General features: G+C 39.6%; 1 protein-coding gene across 1 annotated transcript in view; it reads left to right on the forward strand.

Annotated features, from left to right (window-relative positions):
- LOC134800279 (unconventional myosin-XVIIIa-like) overlaps positions 1 to 23531 on the forward strand; it is a 142109-nt gene that overhangs the window by 20374 nt on the left and 98204 nt on the right. Inside the window, exons 2-3 of the mRNA XM_063772789.1 lie at positions 5805 to 5984; positions 17960 to 19183. Coding sequence (XP_063628859.1) covers positions 5817 to 5984; positions 17960 to 19183 — 1392 coding nt within the window. The 5' untranslated portion in view covers positions 5805 to 5816. The remainder of the gene's footprint in view (positions 1 to 5804; positions 5985 to 17959; positions 19184 to 23531) is intronic.

The following is a 23531-nucleotide window of genomic DNA, read 5'->3' on the forward strand; positions in this document are numbered from 1 at the left end:
TTTACGGGAGATGATTGATGGGATTGAGGATTCAATATTATTACACAATATACGTATAAGGTACAGTCACGTCAGTCACGGACTTTACTTATTAGCCATTTAGTTAGGTTTTTCTTTACAGTAACGATTCATATTGTAAATGATAGACGACCAAATTAGCCTAAATGATTATACTTCAAATAAACTGAGAGTTAACAGGTGATAAATCACCAGATATGAGTGACGCACCTAAGCGGTATTCGAGAAAAATCTACCAATATGGAGCAACTCTCGCACTAATGGGAATGTACTAATATCCTCATACTACCTTTTAATATCTGGTAGATGTTTACCCTTACTATGCCTTTAATAGGTTAATAGCTACCGTTTTATAGTTTTCCGGAAATAAGTATCATTAGAGCAAAGTTATATTGCATTCCTGAACATTGACCTCTCTTATCTGTTTTAAAAATTCCATTATTGATTTATAGACCAGCTTACTTAATATAGACTTAATCCTATTACTGAGTCCATTAAATGTTGCAACATTTACGATAGCTTAATGATCTATCCTTATTTAGTTAGTTTTTAGCTGTCCTACGTATGCACCTTATTTGTCGTTTGCAGTGATTATAAATGTTTCTACTTAGTGTTTCCTCTAATCATTGACACACGGATTATAATATCCTTGAGTAGGTATTCTTTAAAAGATAAAGATAAAAAATATTTTATTTAAGTAGGCATATTACAATGCGCTTATGAACGTCAAATAAAGCTGGCGGCTCCGACCCTACACCTCTGCCTCGAGAAGATTTAGTTAAATATACGGGTAACGGTAAATTATGAATTAAATATAAGAGGAAGGAAGTATAGCTACTCGTATTTATATAAAAGTAAACATTTGCATACCGGAAACCTTAACACAGCATGAGTCTCTAAGGACCCTGTGTCGATAGATGGTTATTCTTGTCGCTTCCTGACCGCAAGCGAGCAATCGCTTCAAAGAACCAGACAGACGGTATATATATTATAAGAACATGACCTCAAAATACGTAAAGCCTTTGAGTAGTTGGAGATCACACTATGGTGTGACAGACAGGGAATTGGTAAGTATTATGGTTGGCGTTAAATAGAGAAAAGTGCCTGGACGGAGTAAAGCAGAAAAGAAAACTCATTTAGTAATGTGGAATGGACAAGATAAAGAGGACACAAAAAAAATATTAGACACATTATCGAGTTTTACAATTAACGGCATAGAAGGAAAGATTGAAGTCAATCGAGGGAAAAAACCAAGGAAAGAAGGAAGTCACGTTGTTTAATCGATTAAGGAAATAAAAGTGACACTAGACAGGATTAGTGGGTTCGTTGATCGAGTATAAACCCACGCTTTACAGTCAGCAGTAGAGAAACTGACTGAGATGACTTCCTTCTTTCCTTGAGAAACTGAAACCCCGTGCTACAAACTTTACTGTATGCATGTAGTCAAATTTCGCTGCATCTGATCGGAATGTACATCGACAAGGACAAGAATGTGACTGGATATCGAATGCAACTGGCAAATTGATATTTTTTTAGCTTGTTTGGTCTAACCTAACGCGATCAGAGACGAATTGTGGCATATTGCCTTTATGTCCACCAGAGACTATTTCTTTACGATGATTAATTCCAGTCGGGTTGAGACGAACTCTCGCCTGCTCTCTGTATGTGACAAGGAATAATAATCTCATCAATGTGAGCGGCGTCGCCTAGTCTCGCTATTCAGGCCGATGCCCACTGACCGTATATTCTCTACTAATTTTTATACTTGTCACGCTGCGATTGAATAGTTTATTTCTGTTTGGCTCCTTTTAGCTCGTAGAGACTTCTGTGTCGAATGCTAATGACTATTACGGCATACGATGACTTGTCATTCTTATTAGTATTTTGGCCAAATTGCACAGGTTGTAACATATTGAAGTCAATAATGGATATTGGATATTATCACCAGAACAAAAATCAGCTTCTTGTAATTTTGAGTAGTTTGAGAAGTGGTAAAAGAATGCAGCAATTAATTTGGCTATAAATATAATATACTACACGTTAAGTTTATTCAGTCGATGGTTTGATGGATATTTTATTCTGTTTTAAATGTTTTAATTCCACGACGCTATAAAATTAGTATGATAATTTTCCCTTTAAAAAAATATTTAAGTGCTCATTTGACTGACAACCTTTGACTGTTAAAAAAGTACCCACTCACGCCGACTGCGTTGCAATCAGTCGTAGAACGCGAAGAAGATGGTGTTCAAATATTAAAGTGTTTTGTTTAGTAAAACGAACAATTGTCCGAAGAAAGGGTCCCAAATGAGTTGCATCGGTCGCATTTGGGTCATTCCATCACCATTATTGGAGTGCAGTGCGTCGACTCGACGTTTCTAATTTACATGCGTTCTTAGGATGCGATCTTAGGATGCGTTCATAACTTGTGACTCTATTACGACTATGACACCATTTATCTTTAGGCGCTAGGGATATTTTCTTTAAGAAATCAGTGAAATAACGGATAAATTACTAACTAACACTTTACTTAATTTTCAGCGAAACGAGCTCTTCATTGATTTTTGATAGGTGAAAATTCCAGGGTGCGTAGACAAGATGCCAATATTGCCAATAGTACCGCTTCGTAGCGTAACGTAGTTATCTCTCTCTGTTACTCGTCCTTATTAGCGCGACAGAGACAGTTGCGTTTCGTTCGCTACGGAGCGTTAGCATCTTGTCTACGCGCCCTGGGTTCACGATTTCACGGCGATTCTCGCCATCCTCATTATCTATTTGATACGTTCGTTTGTTTTGGTTGATTTTATAATTTTTACCAGAGTACGTAGTCATTTAAAACACAACCCGTTACTAGCTAACATTTAGCAAATGTTTCTTGCTCTTTTATCCGAGCACAAAAGCTTTGATTAAGGCCACGATTGACGTCTGCGACAGACTTTATCCAATGGCTCGTATTCAAGTCACAATCGTACAGAATGTGTCGACAGTTAGCTCGGATTCGATTCTAAATAGTAACGGTGTTCTGTCTTTGTCACATCATGATGGCTTTTGGTGAATACTTTGGGCGTTGTTGTAATTTACTAATGTAACTACCACTATGTCCTTTTACTTAAACGGTAGAGAGGGCGCCCGGAATGCGCCAAAATCGTTGCGTTGAGAAGGCGGGTTACAACGAACGTTGAACATGTCACCTATGTGTCTCGTCCACATTTAGCCACAGCAATATTAATTTTTGTATCAGTAGCGCCAATAGCATGAGCAAATTGTACCTATTAGCTGGGTTGCTTTTGTAAATGTAATGGGTTGAAAAAATTGAAAATCTAAAATTAAAAACATTTTTTTTATAGACGTGACGGACAGCTTTAGGTAAATAACGGTTACGTCACTCATCGTCATGTCATGACAGATGGTGAACAAATTGGGCGGTGCTGTGATTTCCAAATATCACTGACAAGAGATTTGCGGTGCGGAACGTTATAAATAACAAACGTAATCTATTCCAGTAAAAGAAGCTACAACTACATCTGCCATTAAATATAATATATATGAGCGGTCAAGGTGCTCACAAATATCTGAACAAGGCTTTGAAGTTAAATTGAATATTTATGATGACTCCCACTTTGATATCTTTCTACCTACTGGCGACTGTCAAGAATTACAAATAAACTGAAAAGGTTCCTTAAATAGATCCAGCAATCGAAATTGGCTGGTATCTTTGGTAAGTCTGTTCGGAAAGAGAAGAGTCGTGGAAGGTATTGGGCCCCATACATTACACGACTCTTCTCTTTCCGCACAGACTATACGTCTCTGACTGACAGCAAAAGGAGAGAATTTTTTAATGTAAATTTAAAAAAAGTAATTTATCCTGCTTTTGCTAACTTCATTCATGAACTTTCCATTACGTAGTGGCATGATGCTATAGATCCCGGTGTGACCGCATCATAACCCGAAACTATTTAAGTGCACGGATGCAAGTCAATAAGCTTTATTAGGCTGTCCGCGGTAGCCGCCTTCATTAAACCGGGCTATCGGGCTTTGTTTCCAACCAAAACTGTTTACATACCAACGTCTACCCTGTTAATTGATCGTAACCCTTGATGCAAAGGTATTAAGGTTCAACGATGATCAGTTAAAGATTCTTGCTGGTACCCAATCGTCGAAATTTTTTTCTGACCATTCGTAACCTTTATTGCAACGAGATAAGATCGACCATTGATTAGTTAAATGTGTTGCTGTTAGTTCGGGCATAGCATATGATATATTTGATTGCTGGAACTGTAACTGGTACTTCAGCGTTCTATGTGATCTTCGTGTATTGGAAAACTAACGGAGTTCGATTGACAGCCTGAAGTTATGTTAGTCATACTGTGAAATTTACTTATGAAATAGTATACATTTGCCAATCTTTGTTTTATGTTTATGCCCTGTTCTTTGAAATTTAAAGGTCATTTACCTTCGTCTGTAACTGTAAGGCAGCTGTTCCACCAGTGACTATTGAGAAGCAACTAGCAGTAGAAGAGAATTTTCTTTTAATACAGCAAAAAAATATTGCGCTGGCGCTGGCAATAAATGTGAACGGGCTGTATCTGCAATCAATGATTGTTATTATGCTGCTATTTATCCTGCTTTAGCTACCTTCGTTCATAAACTCTCCCAAGATATTTCGCAAGATGCTATAGATCCCGGTGTGTTCATTAAACCGGGCTATTGGGCTTTGTTTCCAACCAAAACTGTTACAACATACCAACGTCTACCCTGTTAACTGATCGTAACCCTTGATGCAATGGTATTAAGGTTTACCGATGATCAGTTAAAGAGTCTTACTTAACCCAATCGTCGAAAGATTTTTCTGAACATTTTTAAGCTTTAATGCAACGAGATAAGATCTACCATTGATTAGTTAAATGTGTTGCTGTTAGTTCGGGCATATGATATATTTGATGGCTGGAACTGTAAACTGGTACTTCAGCGTTCTATGTGATCTTCGTGTATTGGAAAACTAACGGAGTTCGGTTTACAGCCTGAAGTTATGTTAGTCATACTGTGGGGTTTACTTATTGAAATACATATTTTCCAATGTTTGTTTTATACTATGTTCTTTGAGATTTAATAGTCTTTTACCTTCGTCTGTTAGGCAGCTGTTCCACCACTGACTATTAGTGAGAAGCAACTAGCAGTAGAAGAGATTTTTCTTTTAATACAGCTGTCGGTAAAATATTGCGCAGGCACAAAATGTGAACAGGCTGTATCTGCAATCAATGATTAATATATGCATTTATTTTATAATACATATTTGAAAGCTGGTCTGGCTATGCGAGAAAAAGCTGCTCACTATCTGCTCAAACACAGAAAGGTCTATTAAGAATCTTTGAGATACTTGGACACATACTATCCTCAAACTAAACTGACTACAAGGGTCGTAGAAATTCTTTCTCGTCGGTCGTAGCTAGTAGGTAGAGCGAGAGATGAAGTGAGATGACCCCGGTCCTAAGTCCGATTTATGGTTACTATAGACTAAAAGGGGTTTAGTCTCAAGCTGTTGGTCATGCTATTATGATTGTGTTCGTTGGTCACATCAGTTCCTAGTCCTTTATCTCTTTGTCTCTACCCTGTATCTCAGTGAATTCAATATCTACTTCATGTAATGTCAAATGTGGCATTCCATGCCTAAAGGGTCTTTATGTTCCATGTGCTGGACCCTCTTCCGGTTCAGAGCCACAGATTGTTAGGTTAAGAATTTGTATTATGTATAGCCAAAATGCCATCACTAAATTGTAATTTTGTTCCAGAACCCGGTCGCCATGTTCAACTTCATGAAGAAGTCGACCGTCCTCGCCGGCGACACGGGGGGCTGCGAGGAGCGGGACGGGGAGAAAGAGAGACGGAAGAAGGAGAAGAAAGAGAGAAAAGAACGGGAGAAGCGGGAGAGGATAGCGGCGGGGCTGGAGGAGCCGTTGAGGCTTGAGGAGGTAAGGCTTTCTTAAACTAACACGGGGGCTGCGGGGAGTGGGACGGAGAGAGAGAGACGGAAGGAGAAGAAAGAGAAGGAACGGGAGAAGCGGGAGAGGATAGCGGCGGGGCTGGAGGAGCCTTAGAGGCTTGAAGAGGTAAGACTTTATTTTTCAATTTAACTAGGAATATATTTTAACGTCCTCCTAGCCTAGTCGGCGACCCTGCCTATGAAGCAGCAGGTCTCTGATTCGAAGACTAGAAAAATCTCGCGTATTTAGTTCCAACTTAAGTGATCAACAAGAATACTACTAACAACAATCCTATTTATGGAGAACGAGTTATTTACGTTATTGTGCAATACTAGTTTCGTCTAATTTATGCCGGGTGCTTGAACTTACAAGTTTTAATCTAATATTGTTCCACATTCTTGCTAGAATACAGTAAGGTCAAGTTTACACGCCCACTTTCGATATTAAAAATAATAATATATAGCCATGAACTCTATTAACTCCAAACATACCTGGTATACCTACACATATGTACATTAAGGGCATGCTGGGTCCACACCTGTCAATTGTCAGCTTGGTGAAATAGGCCCCGGATGTCTTAGTGAGGCACTTGTCCCACCAAGAGCGAGTAAGCGATTAACTATCGGCGATTTTCTCGCCCAAGAAACGAACAAAAGATTAGGATCCTGTGTTAGTAAAAGAGACACATATATTAATAGTTCATCGCTGGCTGTTCACACTGCCGGCGAGAACACTCGCTCTACTAGTTTGTTGCCGCGATAAGATAAAACTAGCTCAGCGGGGCAGCGGTACTCGCTCGGCGATGCCCACCTCGTAGTTAGAACTCAAGCTGCGAGACCAATCAGTCTGCGTGTTCGGCTACGCTGCACCGCCCGAGCGAGTGACGCGAGTAATAGCCCGTCGCACTCGAACACTCGCCTATAGCCAAGCGACAAAACTATTGGAGCTAACACTCGCTTCTCGCCGCTCGCCCACTCGTTTGGTTACATATCAGAATAACGAAAACTGATTTACCTAATGTTGAATCACCTATGCTTGATTCACCTATTTTTAAATTACCTATCGATCATTTTACCTAAACATTGACTGACCTAAGTTTATAATACCTAAACTCAAATAACCTAATGGACGAAACACCTAATGCACGATATACCTAATGCACGTTTTACCTAATGCACGTTTCACCTAAAGCTATTATACCTAATGCACGAATCACCTATAGCTGATATACCTAATGGATGATACACCTATAACTGATATACCTAATGAACGATATACCTAAACTTGATTTACCTAATGGACGAAATACCTAAAACTGTTAAACCTATCGAGCGAAATACCTAAAGTTGATATACCTCCTGAACGAATTACCTAATGTCGATATGCCTAATGCACGGAATACCTAAAGTCGATATACCTAGCACACAATACATATCATTTTGCCGAATGATCAAGTGGCAACTCAACCCAATAAATCGTATGATTTCCCAACCTTGCAGTAAAAACTGTTTGTTTGGATAACAACTTAAAAAAACACTTTTCAAAACGCTACGTTTTAGTAGTAGAATGATTTCGTAAGTCTAATACAAAACAAAAAAACTTTATTTTTGTAAGTTAACATGACGATGAAATAAAAGTCAGTTTTGGCACTGTTTGGTCGCAGTTAACCTAACACGCTCCTCCTCGCTTTGCTCGTCGTCGCACCTATCTCGACTCTGTCAACTGACTAGACCTTATATTATAATAAAAAAACAGTAAGCCAATTTAATGATTTGGCTAAAAAAAATATTACTATTGTTGTTTGTCCTATTAATATTCCACTAAACAATAATTATATTTTCGATTTTGATTTTAGGTATTTCGTTCATTAGGTGCATTGACTTCAGGTATTTCGTGCATTAGGTGTATCGAATTTAGGTATTTCGTCCATTAGGTATATTAACTTTAGGTAATTCAATCATTAGGTATACCGACTTTAGGTAATTCGTGTAATAGGTAAGTTAATTTTAGGTAATTCGATCATTAGGTTTTCCGACTTTAGATAATTCGTGCGTTAGGTATATTAGCTTTAGGTATTTCGTGTATTAGGTAAATCGGTTTTAGGTATTTCGAGCATTAGGTGTTACAACTTTAGGTAAATCGACCATAGGTATTCTGAGCTTAGGTAAACCAATTGTAGGTGAAACGTGCAATAGGTAATTCATTCATTAGGTGTTATGAGCTTAGGTTAATTGGTCATTAGGTATTTAAAAAAATAGGTGAAGCGAGCATAGGTGATTCAACATTAGGTAAATCGATTTTCGGTATTCTGATATGTAACCGACATAATTAGAGTGTCAATTTTATTATTTTTAGTTTATCCTAGAACACTAAAACGGTTCAATCAATTATATTACCAACTAGCAACCCGCCCCGGCTTCGCACGGGTACCTACTTCAACGAATTTTCACAAAACCTTAACAAATTATACAACTTAACCTTCCTTAAGAACCACTCTATTGATAGGTGAAAACCGCATGAAAATCCGTACAGAAGTTTTTGAGTTTATCGCGATAATAAAGACAGACAGACGCGGCGGCGGGGGACTTTGTTTTATAATAATACTAGCGACCCGCCCCGGCTTCGCACGGGTTAACAAATTACACACAAACCTTCCTCAAGAATCACTCTATCGATAGGTGTAAACCGCATGAAAATCCGTTCAGTAGTTTTTGAGTTTATCGCGAACATACAAACACACAACCAGACAGACGCGGCGGGGGACTTTGTTTTATAAGATGTATTGATAAACTGCTCTAGCAAAGTCCACACCGATTTCAACGCATCATAAGTTAACTCAGATAAGTTTTCCTCATGCATTATGCAAAATGTAACGGTTGATAACCACGTGTGTCTTCCAAACGATTATTTATGGATTGGAAATTGGTTTATTGATATTTGCATCGAACAATCGAGTTATGATAAGACCAGTTTACCGACAATATAAGCCCAATTTATTCATATCTCTTTTAAATTCCAACACATACAACTTTCTCTTAAACTGTCGCATTAGTGCATACGCTTGCATGGTTTTAAGTTTATAGACCGCGAGCCACGAACAGATTTTCCATGACCAATCGCCTCCCGGGTGATAACTCGTATATTGGTTAACGGCTATGTATGATGATCCCTCATGGACGTCAGCTGGCACTCCATTGGTGGGTTGAGGAATGGCAGCCACCGAAACATGTAAAAAAATAAAAAATAAATTGTCATCGCCTCCCGTTTCATACTTTGTCAGAAGATAGTTTAGATGTTATTATAAATAAAAAAACCGTCAGCCGTTGTATAGCGGTGGAAACACCGTCAGCTACTAGAATAAACATGTAAAAAATAAGCGCTGTACCTTTTTATTATAGTAATAACCAAATCATGAAACTTTGCATGTAGGATTTTATTACGCATTTCAATAAACGCCTTATGGATTTGTGGACATGATCAACTGACGGTCATTCATTCCACCGCGATACAACCGGCTGACTATTTTTTTAATTCATGATAGCATCTAAACTATCATCTGTCAAAGTATCAAGCGGGAGGCGATGACTGACGATATTTGCTCCTGGCCCGCGGTCTATTAAGATTCAAATAATCCACTGAGCAAAGTGAGATTTTAGGGTTAACTAGGGGTACACTAGGGGTGACAGGTTTGTAAGTTCCATGATTACTATCAATATTATCATGTGATCAACGCATTTCGCGTACCATATCACGCAATATGATATGAATATCACAGTAATCCAAACGATTTGAAATCGCGTTAATATTGACGAACGTAGTTCCTATAAATATTATTTTTAAGATCAAACATGGGAAGGAGCCTGACAGTTCAGGAGTTACAGAGGTTGAAAAATATGTGCGTATCGCGAGGTCCATGTTGGGGGATAACTACTACTAAATAAGGCTTCGTTAACACTTTTTATGGTCCCGTACCCAAAGGGTAAAAACGGGACCCTATTACTAAGAGTCCACTATCCGTCTGTCTGTCACCAGGCTGTATCTCATGAGATACAGCCTGGTGACAGACACACCGGGATACGGGAACCGTGATAGCTAGACAGTTGAAATTTTCAGATATGATGTATTTCTGTTGCCGCTATAACAACAAATCAAAACCCTCAGTGGGCGAGTCCGACTCGCACTTGTCCGGTTTTTCATTTACCCATCCCTAATAAAATCACATTGCACAACGTCCTCTAGGTACTATTCACTGTCATATTTTGTCAATAAAATACCATCAAGGTTTTATTGACTATTAGTATTATGACCGCTTGCGCCACGCGATACAATCACTTATTTATTTGCATTCACCTGACTTGTTAGATAAATCAATGACGTTCACGTTTGAGAGAGAAATGGTGTAAGTGGCATTTATTACTACAGGTACCTTGCGTATGTTCTTCTTCTTCGTCATGTATGAAGAAGATCGATCTATCAGGGATTTTAGCGTTCAAAATTTTTCAGATCTATTTATCCTGTCTGCCTGCCTTACAATTTTATATCGGTAAAAGGCCAATGTTAGAGAATCTTTATAATTACTACTGATACACCCATAATAAGTCTGTTGGTATTATGTTCAGCGATAATTAAAGGTTTCGGAGAAAAGAGAAACGTAGAGTCTTTACCTATTGATCGATTAAATTGATCAGTAAGGTCAATACGGGTAATTTAAGTGTGGCATGATATGGGTAAGTGTGGCAGGCCGTCACATTGGGCCTGTTTACACATACATTAGTGTTTATTGGGAGTTCAAACATTTGACACTATTATGCGCAAGTAACAAATAGGCAATGTATGAAATGAACTCGCTATAGGTACTTATCCTAAACAGGTCCCAATGTGAAGACCAGCCATACTTGACCTTACATCAATCAATAAATATATTTTTGTGGTTCATATTTTACTAAATATTTATATACCTACAAACATATCGTGTGTGACGTTGTTTCTAAGGCTTGGCTTGAATATAAAACACGGTCAGCCTAGTTTACTCAGCGGACAGTCTGAGATTGTAAACTTCTTGCGGAACGGATTGTTCGGGGTTCTGCAATGATGTTGATCTTATTTAAATGTTAGATTACAAAATTGACATCAGCTGACCGATCCAAGAATCTAAGATCTTAATCCGTGACTTCTATATACTTTCAAAGGTCAAGAATAATGTATTAAAATGTAATGTAAGTTTCGTCATATACTGGTTGAGAACCCAGCTTCTGCCCGCGACTTCGCCTGTGCAGAGTAATGATTTCCGTGACACAAAACCTTAACAAATTATATAGGTACCTAAACCTTCCTCAAGAATCACTCTATAGATAGGTGAAAACCGCATGAAAATCCGTTCAGTAGTTTTTGAGTTTATCGAACATACAAACACACAAACAGAGAGACGCGGCGGGGGATTTTGTTTTATAAGATGGAGTGATGATAAAGGCTTGGCCACATACAGAGCGCGACGCAGCGCCGCGTCCACGCCGCGCGACCGCGGCACATGCTAACAGGTTACCGACGTCAAACAGACTGCGTCCCGCCGGTATCACGCCCCGCTTCTGTCGCGCCCCGCGCCGCGCGGCCCATTGCGTCCGCGCGGCGCGTGCGCAGCGCTGCGCCGAGCGAACGCGGCGGCCCGCCGCGTCGCGCAAGGTCACGTCAGTGGGATCGGACGTAGGCAGCGAGCGGTGCGCCGCGTTCCCGCGCGGCCGCGCCGCGTTCACGCGCGCCTTGAGGGCGTGTTGAGAGCGTGAGGCCGGCGCGATCGGCGCGCGCCCTGTTTGACCAGGCTTCGCGTCGGCATCACGCGGCGCTGCGTCGCGCTCTGTGTGTGGCCAAGCCTTAAGGACGGGCATGTGAATCTGGAGATGGTAAATTGGTAATATTTTTTTATCGTATATGAGTATTACCTAGTAATTAGTATTGATAGTAATCTAAATTTAAATTTACCTATAGGTATGTAATGTATACTGTATGTCATCCGGTTATAAGGTTGAAGGGTTCTAATGTAAGATGTTATCTGTCGCAATAGGTCATGATGTTCCGCTCCAAGCGTGCCATCGTATTACCCAACATTAACAATAATGTCAGGCATTCAGCAGCCTCCCGAGGCAAGTAAGTACCTACGCTATGACGACCTAGATACCGGGGAACAGGTCAGATCCTCGGTGAATTGTACAATTTGTACACTCTTGCTTGATCGCATCCTTAATAGTGATGTGCCGACTATTGATTTGGCCGACTAGCCGACTAATCGGCGCTCGAATGGCCGATTAGTCGGCCGACTAGTCGGCTAGTCGGCCAGATCATTGGTTTCGTATCGTTCAGGTGAAAAACAATAGTTTTAGTCCTTTGGTTGCGCTATTTCATCATATTAGCTTGGTGTTCTCTACAGCTTCAAGGACCTATCACAAGAATTCTTGTTCAATTCCTGTCTTTCTTTTATTTTGCGATCCTGATCAGATCGTCAGTACAGCTTGTAGGAGGTATTTCCAAGGCTCTATTTCCCGTACGTAGTCGCCAGTTAAGAACCTATCCCCTGTGGTCAGCGTCTTTACGATCAACGTGCCCTGTCTAAGTCTGTAAATTTTGCAATAACATTAATAGTTCGCCATAGCTCCACCATAAAAAAAAAACAAATCCATACTATCCATACTAATATTATGAAGGCGAAAGTGTGTCTGTCTGTCTGTTACCTCTTCACGCTTAAGCCGCTAAACCGATTTAGTTGAAATTTAGTATAGAGATAGTTTTTATGTCGGAAATCATCCCTGAAGAGTGCAAAGGGGGGTGGAATTGAAAGAGTTAATGAAACGCCTAATAATTGAAGTAAGCAATGCGCGAATTGAATGATTCCTATTAGCATTATCCAGGCGCTATACCTACGAGTACTTTGGCTTTTGTCACTAATTCCACGCAGACAAAGTCACGGGCTAAAGCTAGTACTGAATAATAATAAAATTATTTAACTATCGAACTTGCCCATGGAATTACACGAGAATCAGTAGAGATCGACCTGTAGAGGAAAACACCATCCCACCAACATACGATAACGATCAAACGGTCAATTATATATGAACAAAAGTTTTCGTATGCACCCTGAATAGGTAAATATATATATTAGTAAAATAGACATAAAACATATGGTAAATATTGACTGTTGATTTCTTTTTTTTTCTGTTTTTCTTGCACTAATAAAGTGCCGACTAATCGGCCATTTTTGCCGACTAGTCGCCGACTAATCGCCGACTACAAATGTGGCCGGATAGTCGGCTTTCCCGACTAGTCGGCGACTAGTCGGTACATCCCTAATCCTTAAAGATCATCTTCACATCAAGCAATCATCTCATCTGTCTTGTATGTAATTAACTGGTTTGGTTTGGCGTAAATAAATGTATTTTCTTTTTTTTCTTTCATGCGTGTCAAGCACCTACAAATTGTGCTGCAATTTGATGTTTACTTTCAATCTTTTGGTCTTAGTCGATCCCATCAGATGTCTATTGGTTTAAAAGTAGGTGTCAATAGATTGACGTCTTTCAAAATATTTGCAAGCACCTTTACGTAACTGAGGGCCTACCGCGAACCACGTTCGACGTGTTGCCTCCCCGTCACAGATACGTACGAATTTACAAGTGCGACAGAGAGGCAACACGTCAAACGTGGTTCGCGATAGGCCCCCTGCGATGGGCCTAACAATCACTTGAAGCTGGTGGTTAACGATCAATCGCGATTTCCAATCGTATGTGCTTGTCAAGCATGCTTGATGCTTGATCGTCTGCTCAAGAGGCTGCTGACAAAAGGTACTTAAGTCCAATCCAATGTAATAAATTTATTAAAACTCACTCACGTATTTTAAGTCGAAAATTGCTAAATAAATCGCCAATGTAGGTATCTGCAAATGTCGACGACATTAAATTATTTACTAGGGCCCAATGTGTAGTCTCCGACAACTGTCAAGGAAGCGGGATATTAAATCGGAAGAATCCTTTGTTATCTCTCGTTCCTATCTCCAATTCTCCGTGTACTTAGTTAGGTATTAGACGGAAGTGTTGTGCCAGTAACCCATTCGTTTATCCCTAAAGGAAGCGAATTTGAAAATAGTAAGAGGACTACAAACGTAAGAAAATATGATTGGAATTCATTTATGCATTTCTTTCTGTGACATACCTATTAGAAAGAAAACTTATTTTACAGCATTATGGAACGAAACATTAATTATAACTAACAGAAACTATGCGCAGCTACACGAATCATAAAACCTTGTTATTCCTATAAATATGTGTAAAGCTAGTAATCATTATCTTGAAGAAGCACGACATCCGACAATAAATACTACTGCTAAAACTGATGTATTGTGCTGACCATTATTAAACCTTATCTCTTCGCAATAAGATTCACAATCGTTTAAACAATGACCATAGTATACACCACCTAATTACAGTCCATCGAGAAAAGCACGCCATCCTATTATGCTATTACCATCCATCAACATAATAGGGTATCTATTGATTGATGCCTAATATTATGACAGGCTCAAGTACGCGCAGTGATAGTGGTGAAATCTTATCTTTTATCGGAGATTGGGTTTTATAACTATTTGCTTATAGTTGGTAGACTGAGTCATGTTGAGTTACGCCTTTATTTGGTTTAGGCGTGGTCATATGAAATATACATTCTTGGCATTTGTACTAGACGAGCTACTTTAACTGCTTATTGGTATAGGCTATAGTGATTTGTAAAAAACCGGCCAAGTGCGAGTCGGACTCGCAAACGAAGGGTTCTGTACCATTATCTATAAAAACGGTCATCCATCCAAGTACTGACCCCGCCCGACGTTGCTTAACTTCGGTCAAAAATCACGTTTGTTGTATGGGAGCCCCACTTAAATCTTTATTTTATTCTGTTTTTAGTATTTGTTGTTATAGCGGCAACAGAAATATATCATCTGTGAAAATTTCAACTATCTAGCTATCACGGTTCGTGAGATACAGCCTGGTGACAGACAGACGGACGGACGGACGGAGAGCGGAGTCTTAGTAATGGGGTCCCGTTTTACCCTTTGGGTACGGAACCCTAAAAAAATTGTGTCATATTTTGACGAGATAATAGGTCCCAAAATGTTCATAAGTAGTTTTTATTTCGTCCACTTTGCTCAGCAAATATATGCGAATAGCGATCCTGATTTCATAACATAGAAAAGTACGGTCGAATTGATAGCCTCCTCCTTTTTTGAAGTCATTTAGTAAATAACTTGGTCTTTTTATTATGACAAGCTACATATGATATTAAATGTGCTATTTCGGTGTACTGCCATCTCGCCGAAATATTTTTCGCCTAATTTCACTTCCCAACCAACTTATTGCAGTACTATTAGTTGGCAAACCAATGCTTAGCATATTTTTTATTTGATCACAATTTTATTTATGTTCATTTTACCACGATTTATTTAGAAAAGCAAGTCACTAAGCAAATGTTTTATTATACCTAACTATTTATTGTTAAATGCCTAATGTTTGCCCAAATTGAAACTTTGCATACTTTTTATTTGATCACAATTATATTTAGCATTTTTTTTAAGACCCGTAAAACGAAACTGTTCCCAGATATAGGTAGGTTATGGTTATTTTTTTATGACCCTAAAAACTAAACTGCTCCCAGAGATAGGTAGGTTAGGGTTATTTTTTTTATAACCCTAAAAACAAAACTGCTCCCAGAGCTAGGTAGGTTAGTGTTATTTTTTTTATGACCCTAAAAACGAAACTGCTCCCAGGGATAGGTAGGTTAGGGTTATTTTTTTTTATGGCCCGTAAAACGAAACTGCTCCCAGGCCTAGGTAGGTTATTCACAATATTAGGCGAAAAATAATTTATGCCTATCAATACATTCGACATAACAATAAAAGACATTTTGAAACATGACCAACTAAATATTATGCCATACAATAATATTGTAAATAATCATTTGCGACATGTTATATATGCGAAACATTGGTTTGCCATCTGATAGTTTTGCCATTTGATACTATGGGAAAAATAGTTTGGGAAGTGATAATTTGCCATACAATTTTCGGCCACATATTAGTAAAGCGCTATTTCTACTGTAAGTTCTACTTGAATTATTTTGATAAATGTTTTCACCGTTTGCATTTCGGGAAAACACTTAAGATAACATCAGCTTCATAATTCAGTTCAGATGTTTATCTTTAATAGTGAATGGAGTGAGTAGCGTAGATATAGCCTTATCAAAATTAATGAACGTACTTCCGACGTTTGGCGTCACGATATAGCGTTTTCACCGGATATACTAATAACGAAGTATATTATCTGCGAGTATTTGTATGAATGTTATTTCTTACAACGTGTCAGACAATCCCGTATTGCGGTCAGTTCGTCAAAGTTCCACATACAAAACAATTGCGCATCGCATAGGGTAACGGTCGCTCTGTAACAGAGACGATGGGAGAGTTTGTTCCGTCACGGTCGCCGCTCGCGGAACCGCTGTACCATCACACAGATCACGAATACCTTATCGCGACTGAATAAGGGCGGGTATCCTTTGGTAATGCCTGATAGGGTTTTGTACACTGGTTTGAAATAGGCCGATAGAAATGACATCCGATCTGCGTTGTTCACAACATCACAAGGCTCAGACTGACCATTAACGTATGGAAACCAGTATCTCTTATGGGCTTCAATAATTATAACAAATCTTTAGGTCAAAACTTAATATTTTCACATCACCGCCATTTGTTACCTATAGTTAGATATATAGTTGATTTCATGTCATTATTACTTGTTAGTAAATTAACTTGGCACTATGTCGCTATGTCGGGAGTCGTAGAAGACAAGGCGAGATGCCTTTGCCCAACAGTGGGACACCATGATAGGCTAGCAAAAAAAAACTTGAATCGTCCCGTTAAAAAATAAATGTTGGCTAGTCTGCATCTAGTCTGTAGCTTTAAATTTCTAACTGTAAAAATCAGCAAGACTATTATTTGGTTTTGGTGCATAGTTTCTTCTGAGAATTTTACTAAAGCGGATACAATTAGTCAATTAACTTTGAATAGTTTTATTTATGCCTTAGTTTATGCCGCTCGAAATTCCTTTGATTTAAATCGGCAGCCTCCATAGCATTGCGGCCAATTACATACGAATGCATTTAAAAGGTCGCGGTAATTCCCAATAATCCTTATTCAATAAAACATGCGCAACGGACCAATTACGTACACTGTTAAAAATTATGTAATTTTAAATTAAATTATGTAATTTTACATGCAAAAAAATTACATTATCCTGTAAAATTCCCGAAACATCTGGGAAATTTACGGAAAAATATGACATTTTACGTAATTCTCGTAAAAATTTACGAGAATTACGTAAAATGTCATATTTTTCCGTTCCGGGAATTTTGCATGTAAAATTACATAATTTTTAACAGTGTAGTTTTTGCACGCTACTTAAATAACTCGGCAAAACTCAACAGTTACAAAATGCAGTTCGACCACAAATTTATGGACGAAAATATATCAGTGTCCAGTTTTAAAATGATACCTTTTTTTCCTACAAACAGCCTCAGCGGTTGTGCACGCTTCTGTAGGAATGCGGCTTTTTGCAATAGCAGGAACTTGTCAGGCTTCATCACTATTCAATACCTCTGTCTGCGGCGCGAAACCGAAAGTCAATTATATCTGCAATCCAATTTGTTCTCGCTGCGTATGTTTATTATTACATGCGAACATCAGCTGATTTATAACCTGTAGTCTTATGACGATTCATTCATAAACACAGGTAATACGTAGTAACGCGGCAATCAAGAATAAATATCTCGACCTCGATAAATACGATACGATTTTATCAGATCTTTATGATCTTGTTTAGTTTAACCTTCATTGTCATTCAACCGTGACTTGCTTAATCAATATTGTGTTTTTTCAACAGGTCCGACGCTCACTCAAACTGCGAGGCAGACGCAAAGAAAAAGAGAAACTCCCCTCCGGCATCACAGCTGACTACACCGCTTCATTATTCGCGCATCTCGAGCAAGACTCCAATTACTCTAACTATCCGCTAATACCCACCTCGGGATCCAACTCCAATCTCAGCGACGAAAATAACCATCTTTCTCCCGGATACCCCACCACGCATGTTTGGAATAGAAAGGAAGGCGTTCTTCAGTCGGATAGCTCGGAGACATCGCTGAATTCTCTAAACAACCCCAATAATGCTAATAGTAGCCCGCGGCAGCCACAAGTACTACCTCCCATTCCACCCAGACCACCAAAGCGTGGCATACTTAAAGGGCCCCGACTTAGCAATACTAGTTCCAATTCCCAAGAAAGTAACATACCAACTGTTGACACCGTCGATTACATCAACGGCCAAGATTCCAATGTACTAGCGCGTAACACGCAGCAAAACGAACTCATTTCGTATGGAATACCGCCGTCTAAAAGCACCTCATCCAGCGATGATATGCAGCAAGTACAGAACTTTACTAAAAAGGTCATCCACAGTCCAGTTGAAAATCAGGTTAAGAATAATTACAAGAACGGTGGCAACCCATCTATCACCACTCAGGACATGGATGAGATGCCAAAAACGAATGGTAGCAGTTACTTAGGAGTGACATCAACATCTCCAAGCGCTGATTCGTTGACTGACACAACTACTAATTCATCATTCGCTACTCCGCCCTTTTCTACATCTCCTGTGGGCGAATCTCAGGGCTTCCATAGATGGTCACGAACAAGCAATTTCGAAGACGTTTATCTCCCTTTACCATCCCTAAAACCGCTGCAGCTTCCCAAACCAAGATTGCTGACAATCCAAAGGCAGAAAGCTCCAAGAAATGATTTCGGCTTTAGTCTTCGTCGCGCAGTGGTACAAGAAAGAATTTTTAGCGGCGATTGTAACGGCCATGAAGAGAACGGATTGACCAATGGTGATAACAAATGCAACGGTAACATTACTAGTGCAGTTGCTAGCAAAGTTATACAGAAAGCTGTGATTCTCGCAGAGCCAGGGTCCTATCCTGGGGCCAGTGAGTCGGGCTTACTGCCTGGTGATAGACTCCTGGAAGTCAACGGGGTTAATGTTGAAGGCAAGAGTCGAGAGGAAGTTATAGACCTCATCAAAAGCAGTCAAGATTCTGTGACCATTAAGGTAAGAATACCCATATTTTCAAAACTCAGGTAAATGCCAGTGTCACCAGGGCTCTTGACTCAGAGTCATGAAAAGTTACGTTTTTATTGGAAAAGTCACAACTTTGTCCTTGCATTATAAAATAAAAAGAAAACCGGGCAAGTGCGGCCGTAAATAAGTCACGCACTTGTCACAAATGAGGGCCTAACGTCACGAAATTTTGTGACTATCTCGCAACACTGGTAAATGCTACCTGGTACTGCTACCTGGGGCCCATTTCTCGATCGATATTAGTCTAATATTATTAGTGTGTTGTCATGGCAACCCATACGATTTGACAGTTCGTGGTCGAATAATATTAGTCTAATATCGTTCGAGAAATGGGCCGCTGACCAACACCACTCAGCATGATAGCGTTTTTCGTTTCTCGTCATTGTAAGGTTTAATCAAACATTACGGTTATCTTTATGAAGAAGGCAATGTCATCATTTAAAATAAAATATGGCTACTAAACTTCATGCCAGTGAAAGGCATTTAGACCCCCAAACAGTTAATAACAGTAATCTGGCAACTTTAAGATTTTTTGATTCAGCCGCTCTCAACTAATAACTATAGTATGTTAAATCATAATAAATATACCATTAATTTTCGTTAAGATTAATTGCCTCGTCCAAGTGGCAAAAGCTATGGCTTTAACAGTTATAAATGATTTCTTATTTAAACGTCATAATGTTTAGATGAAAGTTTTCGCAGGCATTTTGATTGGATCGGACGTTGCCGGTTGGGACTTAATTATTTGTACAATGTACACTGTCTAGAGTCGTTGACTTAAGTTAATTAAACAGGAGATGACTGACAAAGCTCTTGTAATAACAGTTCAACATTGTTAATTGACTTTGGAATTACAGTAAAATATGGAAATGTTCCTAAATCATGTAGTACACGCAAATTTGCCAACTGTTTACTTATAAAGGTGCCAATTAGAGGACAATCACCTATGCTTTATCTAACAAACATTAGTGTGAAACATCGCACACGCCAAGTATTTGTGCTAAGATGTTTGCACGCTTTTTGTAGTAGTGTTTACTTTTGGTAGCATTTTTATCTTATCTCCTGTATGTAATCAATTATTTTCGCAATTACATAGTGTTTGAAAGTGACAGTAGTCTTTACGCAGCGATAAATGATAAATTAAAATACTCAACCATAGGTGATAAAAATAGATGCAAAAAGCTATACGAGTCTACTCATTCAACAAACATTGAATGCCTCCGGTGCCGTATCGAGGTTAGATTCAAATTGGCTAAGAAAACTTAACGGGATACTCAAGTACGCGATTAATTTATGTAAAAACACATGCTCACGCAACTTTCCCTGCGACCACTTTCATGCACAACGGCATTGATTATTCAGGTCTGTAATGCGATGTCTTAAGAGCGCTCTTACAAGAAAAGTCGAAATAATGCAAAATTGATGATACTAGTCGACGAAATTCAGGACTTTGCGCTCATTATTAGAAACAATGAGTACTTGTTCCAGTAAAAGCGTCTTCTTATCTTTATAAATATCGTTGTAAATATTAGAAAAAGGACTTATTAAATTAGTAATGATTTTTTTTCTGATGGTCGTTTCCGAAAAACCCCGTGAAGCACTGAATGGCGAGCTCTTATTTGGAAATGTTGAGAATTTTACTCTGCTAAACCTGGCTATTTTGTATTACTAATACCCTGTACTTTAGGCATATCAAACTATATTTTACCTACATACCTTTGAGAAAGAGAAAATCAAAGTAAAACGAACTCGATTTTCTCTCCGAAACAAGTGTCAATTCCTACGAAAATCTACTTAATATCGAAGTCATTTTCATACTCAAGCAATCTGCAACGTTTGCTTATACTGTTGGTATACATTAGTGTTTATGAAATTCTACTATAATTTTTTGGCAATTTTTTGAAAACTACTCTATATTACCGATGACGCGCGCTGCGCCAGCTCAGTGCCGCGGCAGAGCTTGTAGAGGCAGGACGTGTGTCGGTCGGCTCCGCACATTTTCAACGGCGACGACGAGGTTTTTTATCATTGTGTGCGGCGGGCGCCGTGTAAAACGCTATACTGTGTGCGTGTAAACCGCAACGAGAGACTTTGATCCTAGCACCGTTTTTATAGTATTATAATTTATAATGGTACAGTTTAATAAACTACCGGACAGGATTAAAAATATTTGAAACGACCTGACATTCTATATGTATTTATTTGACTCAAGATAGTACTCAGGGTCTGATGATGGAGCCGGAAGGTGGTCACCGGTACCAATCAACCATGCAACTAAACCACTTCGTGTTTAGGCTCGTTTTATTCATCTCAACAAGATCTTTGACACAAGATAGTACTCAGGGTCTGATGATGGAGCCGGAAGGTGGTCACCAGTACCAATCAACAATGCAACTAAACCACTTCGTGTTTAGGCTCGTTTTATTCGTCTCAACAAGATCTTTGACTTAAGATAGTACTCAGGGTCTGATGATGGAGCCGGAAGGTGGTCACCGGTACCAATCAACCATGCAACTAGACCACTTCGTGTTTGGGCTCGTTTGATTCGTCTCAACAAGATCTTTGGCACAAGATAATACTCAGGGTCTGATGATGGAGCCGGAAGGTGGTCACCGGTACCAATCAACCATGCAACTAAACCACTTCGTGTTTAGGCTCGTTTGATTCGTCTCAACAAGATCTTTGACACAAGATAGTACTCAGGGTCTGATGATGGAGCCGGCAGGTGGTCACCGGTACCAATCAACCATGCCACTAAACCACTTCGTGTTTAGGCTCGTTTTATTCGTTTCTACAAGATCTTTGACACAAGATAGTACTCAGGGTCTGATGTTGGAGCCGGAAGGTGGTCACCGGTACCAATCAACCAGGCAACTAAACCACTTCGTGTTTAGGCTCGTTTGATTCGTCTCAACAAGACCTTGGACACAAGATAGTACTCAGGATCTGATGATGGAGCTGGAAGGTGGCCACGGGTACCAGTCTACCGTGTAACTGAACCACTTCGTGTTTGGGCTCGTTTGATTTGTCGCAACAAGATCTTTGACACAAGGTAGTACTGAGGGTCTGATGATGGATCCGGAAGGTGGTGACCGGTACCAATCAACCATGCAACTAAACCACTTCGTGTTTGGCTTCGTTCGATTCGTCGCAACAAGATCTTTGACACAAGTTAGTACTCAGGGTCTGATGATGGAGCTGGACTGTGGCCACGGGTACCAGTCTACCATGTAACTGAACCACTTCGTGTTTGGGCTCGTTTGATTTGTCGCAACAAGATCTTTGACACAAGGTAGTACTGAGGGTCTGATGATGGATCCGGAAGGTGGTCACCGGTACCATCAATCAACCATGCAACTAAACCACTTCGTGTTTGGCTTCGTTCGATTCGTCGCAACAAGATCTTTGACACAAGTTAGTACTCAGGGTCTGATGATGGAGCTGGACTGTGGCCACGGGTACCAGTCTACCATGTAACTGAACCACTTCGTGTTTGGGCTCGTTTGATTCGTCGCAATAAGATGTTTGACACAAGATACTACTCAGGGTCTGATGATGGAGCTGATGATGACAGACAGGTACCCGTCGCCACCTTCGCGCTCCATCATCAGACCCTGAGTACTACCTTGTGTCAAAGATCTTGTTGAGATGAATAAAACGTGCCTAAACACGAAATGGTTTAGTTGCATGGTTGATTGGTACCGGTGACCACCTTCCGGCTCCAACATCAGACTCTGAGTATCACCTAGTGTCAAAGATCTTGTTGAGACGAATCAAACGATCCTAAACACGATGTGGTTTAGTTGCATGGTTGATTGGTAATGGTACCTTCCAGCTCCATCATCAGACCCTGAGTACTGTCTTGTGTCAAAGATCTTGTTGAGACGAATCAAACGAGCCCAAACACGAAGTTGTTTAGTTACATGATAGACTGGTACCCGTGGCCACCTTCAAGCTCCATCATCAGACCCTGTGTATCTTCAGTGTCAAAGATCTTGTTGAGACGAATCAAACGAGCCTAATCATGTTACTACATGGTTGATTGGTATCCGTGACCACTTTAATCATCATCAGATCCTCAGTACCAGTTCGTTTTTAAACCCTCGTTGATACAAACTTTACAACCTATAGGTACCAAATGCAATGACGAAACATGTAAATAAGCGAGTAGGTACCTATAATTTCTTTCGAGTAATATACCTTCATAAGTACAAGTATGGGGCTATTCATAAATTACGTCGTTTCAAATGGGAGGAGTGGGGGGGTCTGGACATCGGATGATGGTAACATGACGTAGGAGGAAACAGATTCATCCGAA

This window comes from Cydia splendana, chromosome 19 (genome assembly GCF_910591565.1).
Source record: "Cydia splendana chromosome 19, ilCydSple1.2, whole genome shotgun sequence".
Classification (NCBI taxonomy): domain Eukaryota; kingdom Metazoa; phylum Arthropoda; class Insecta; order Lepidoptera; family Tortricidae; genus Cydia; species Cydia splendana.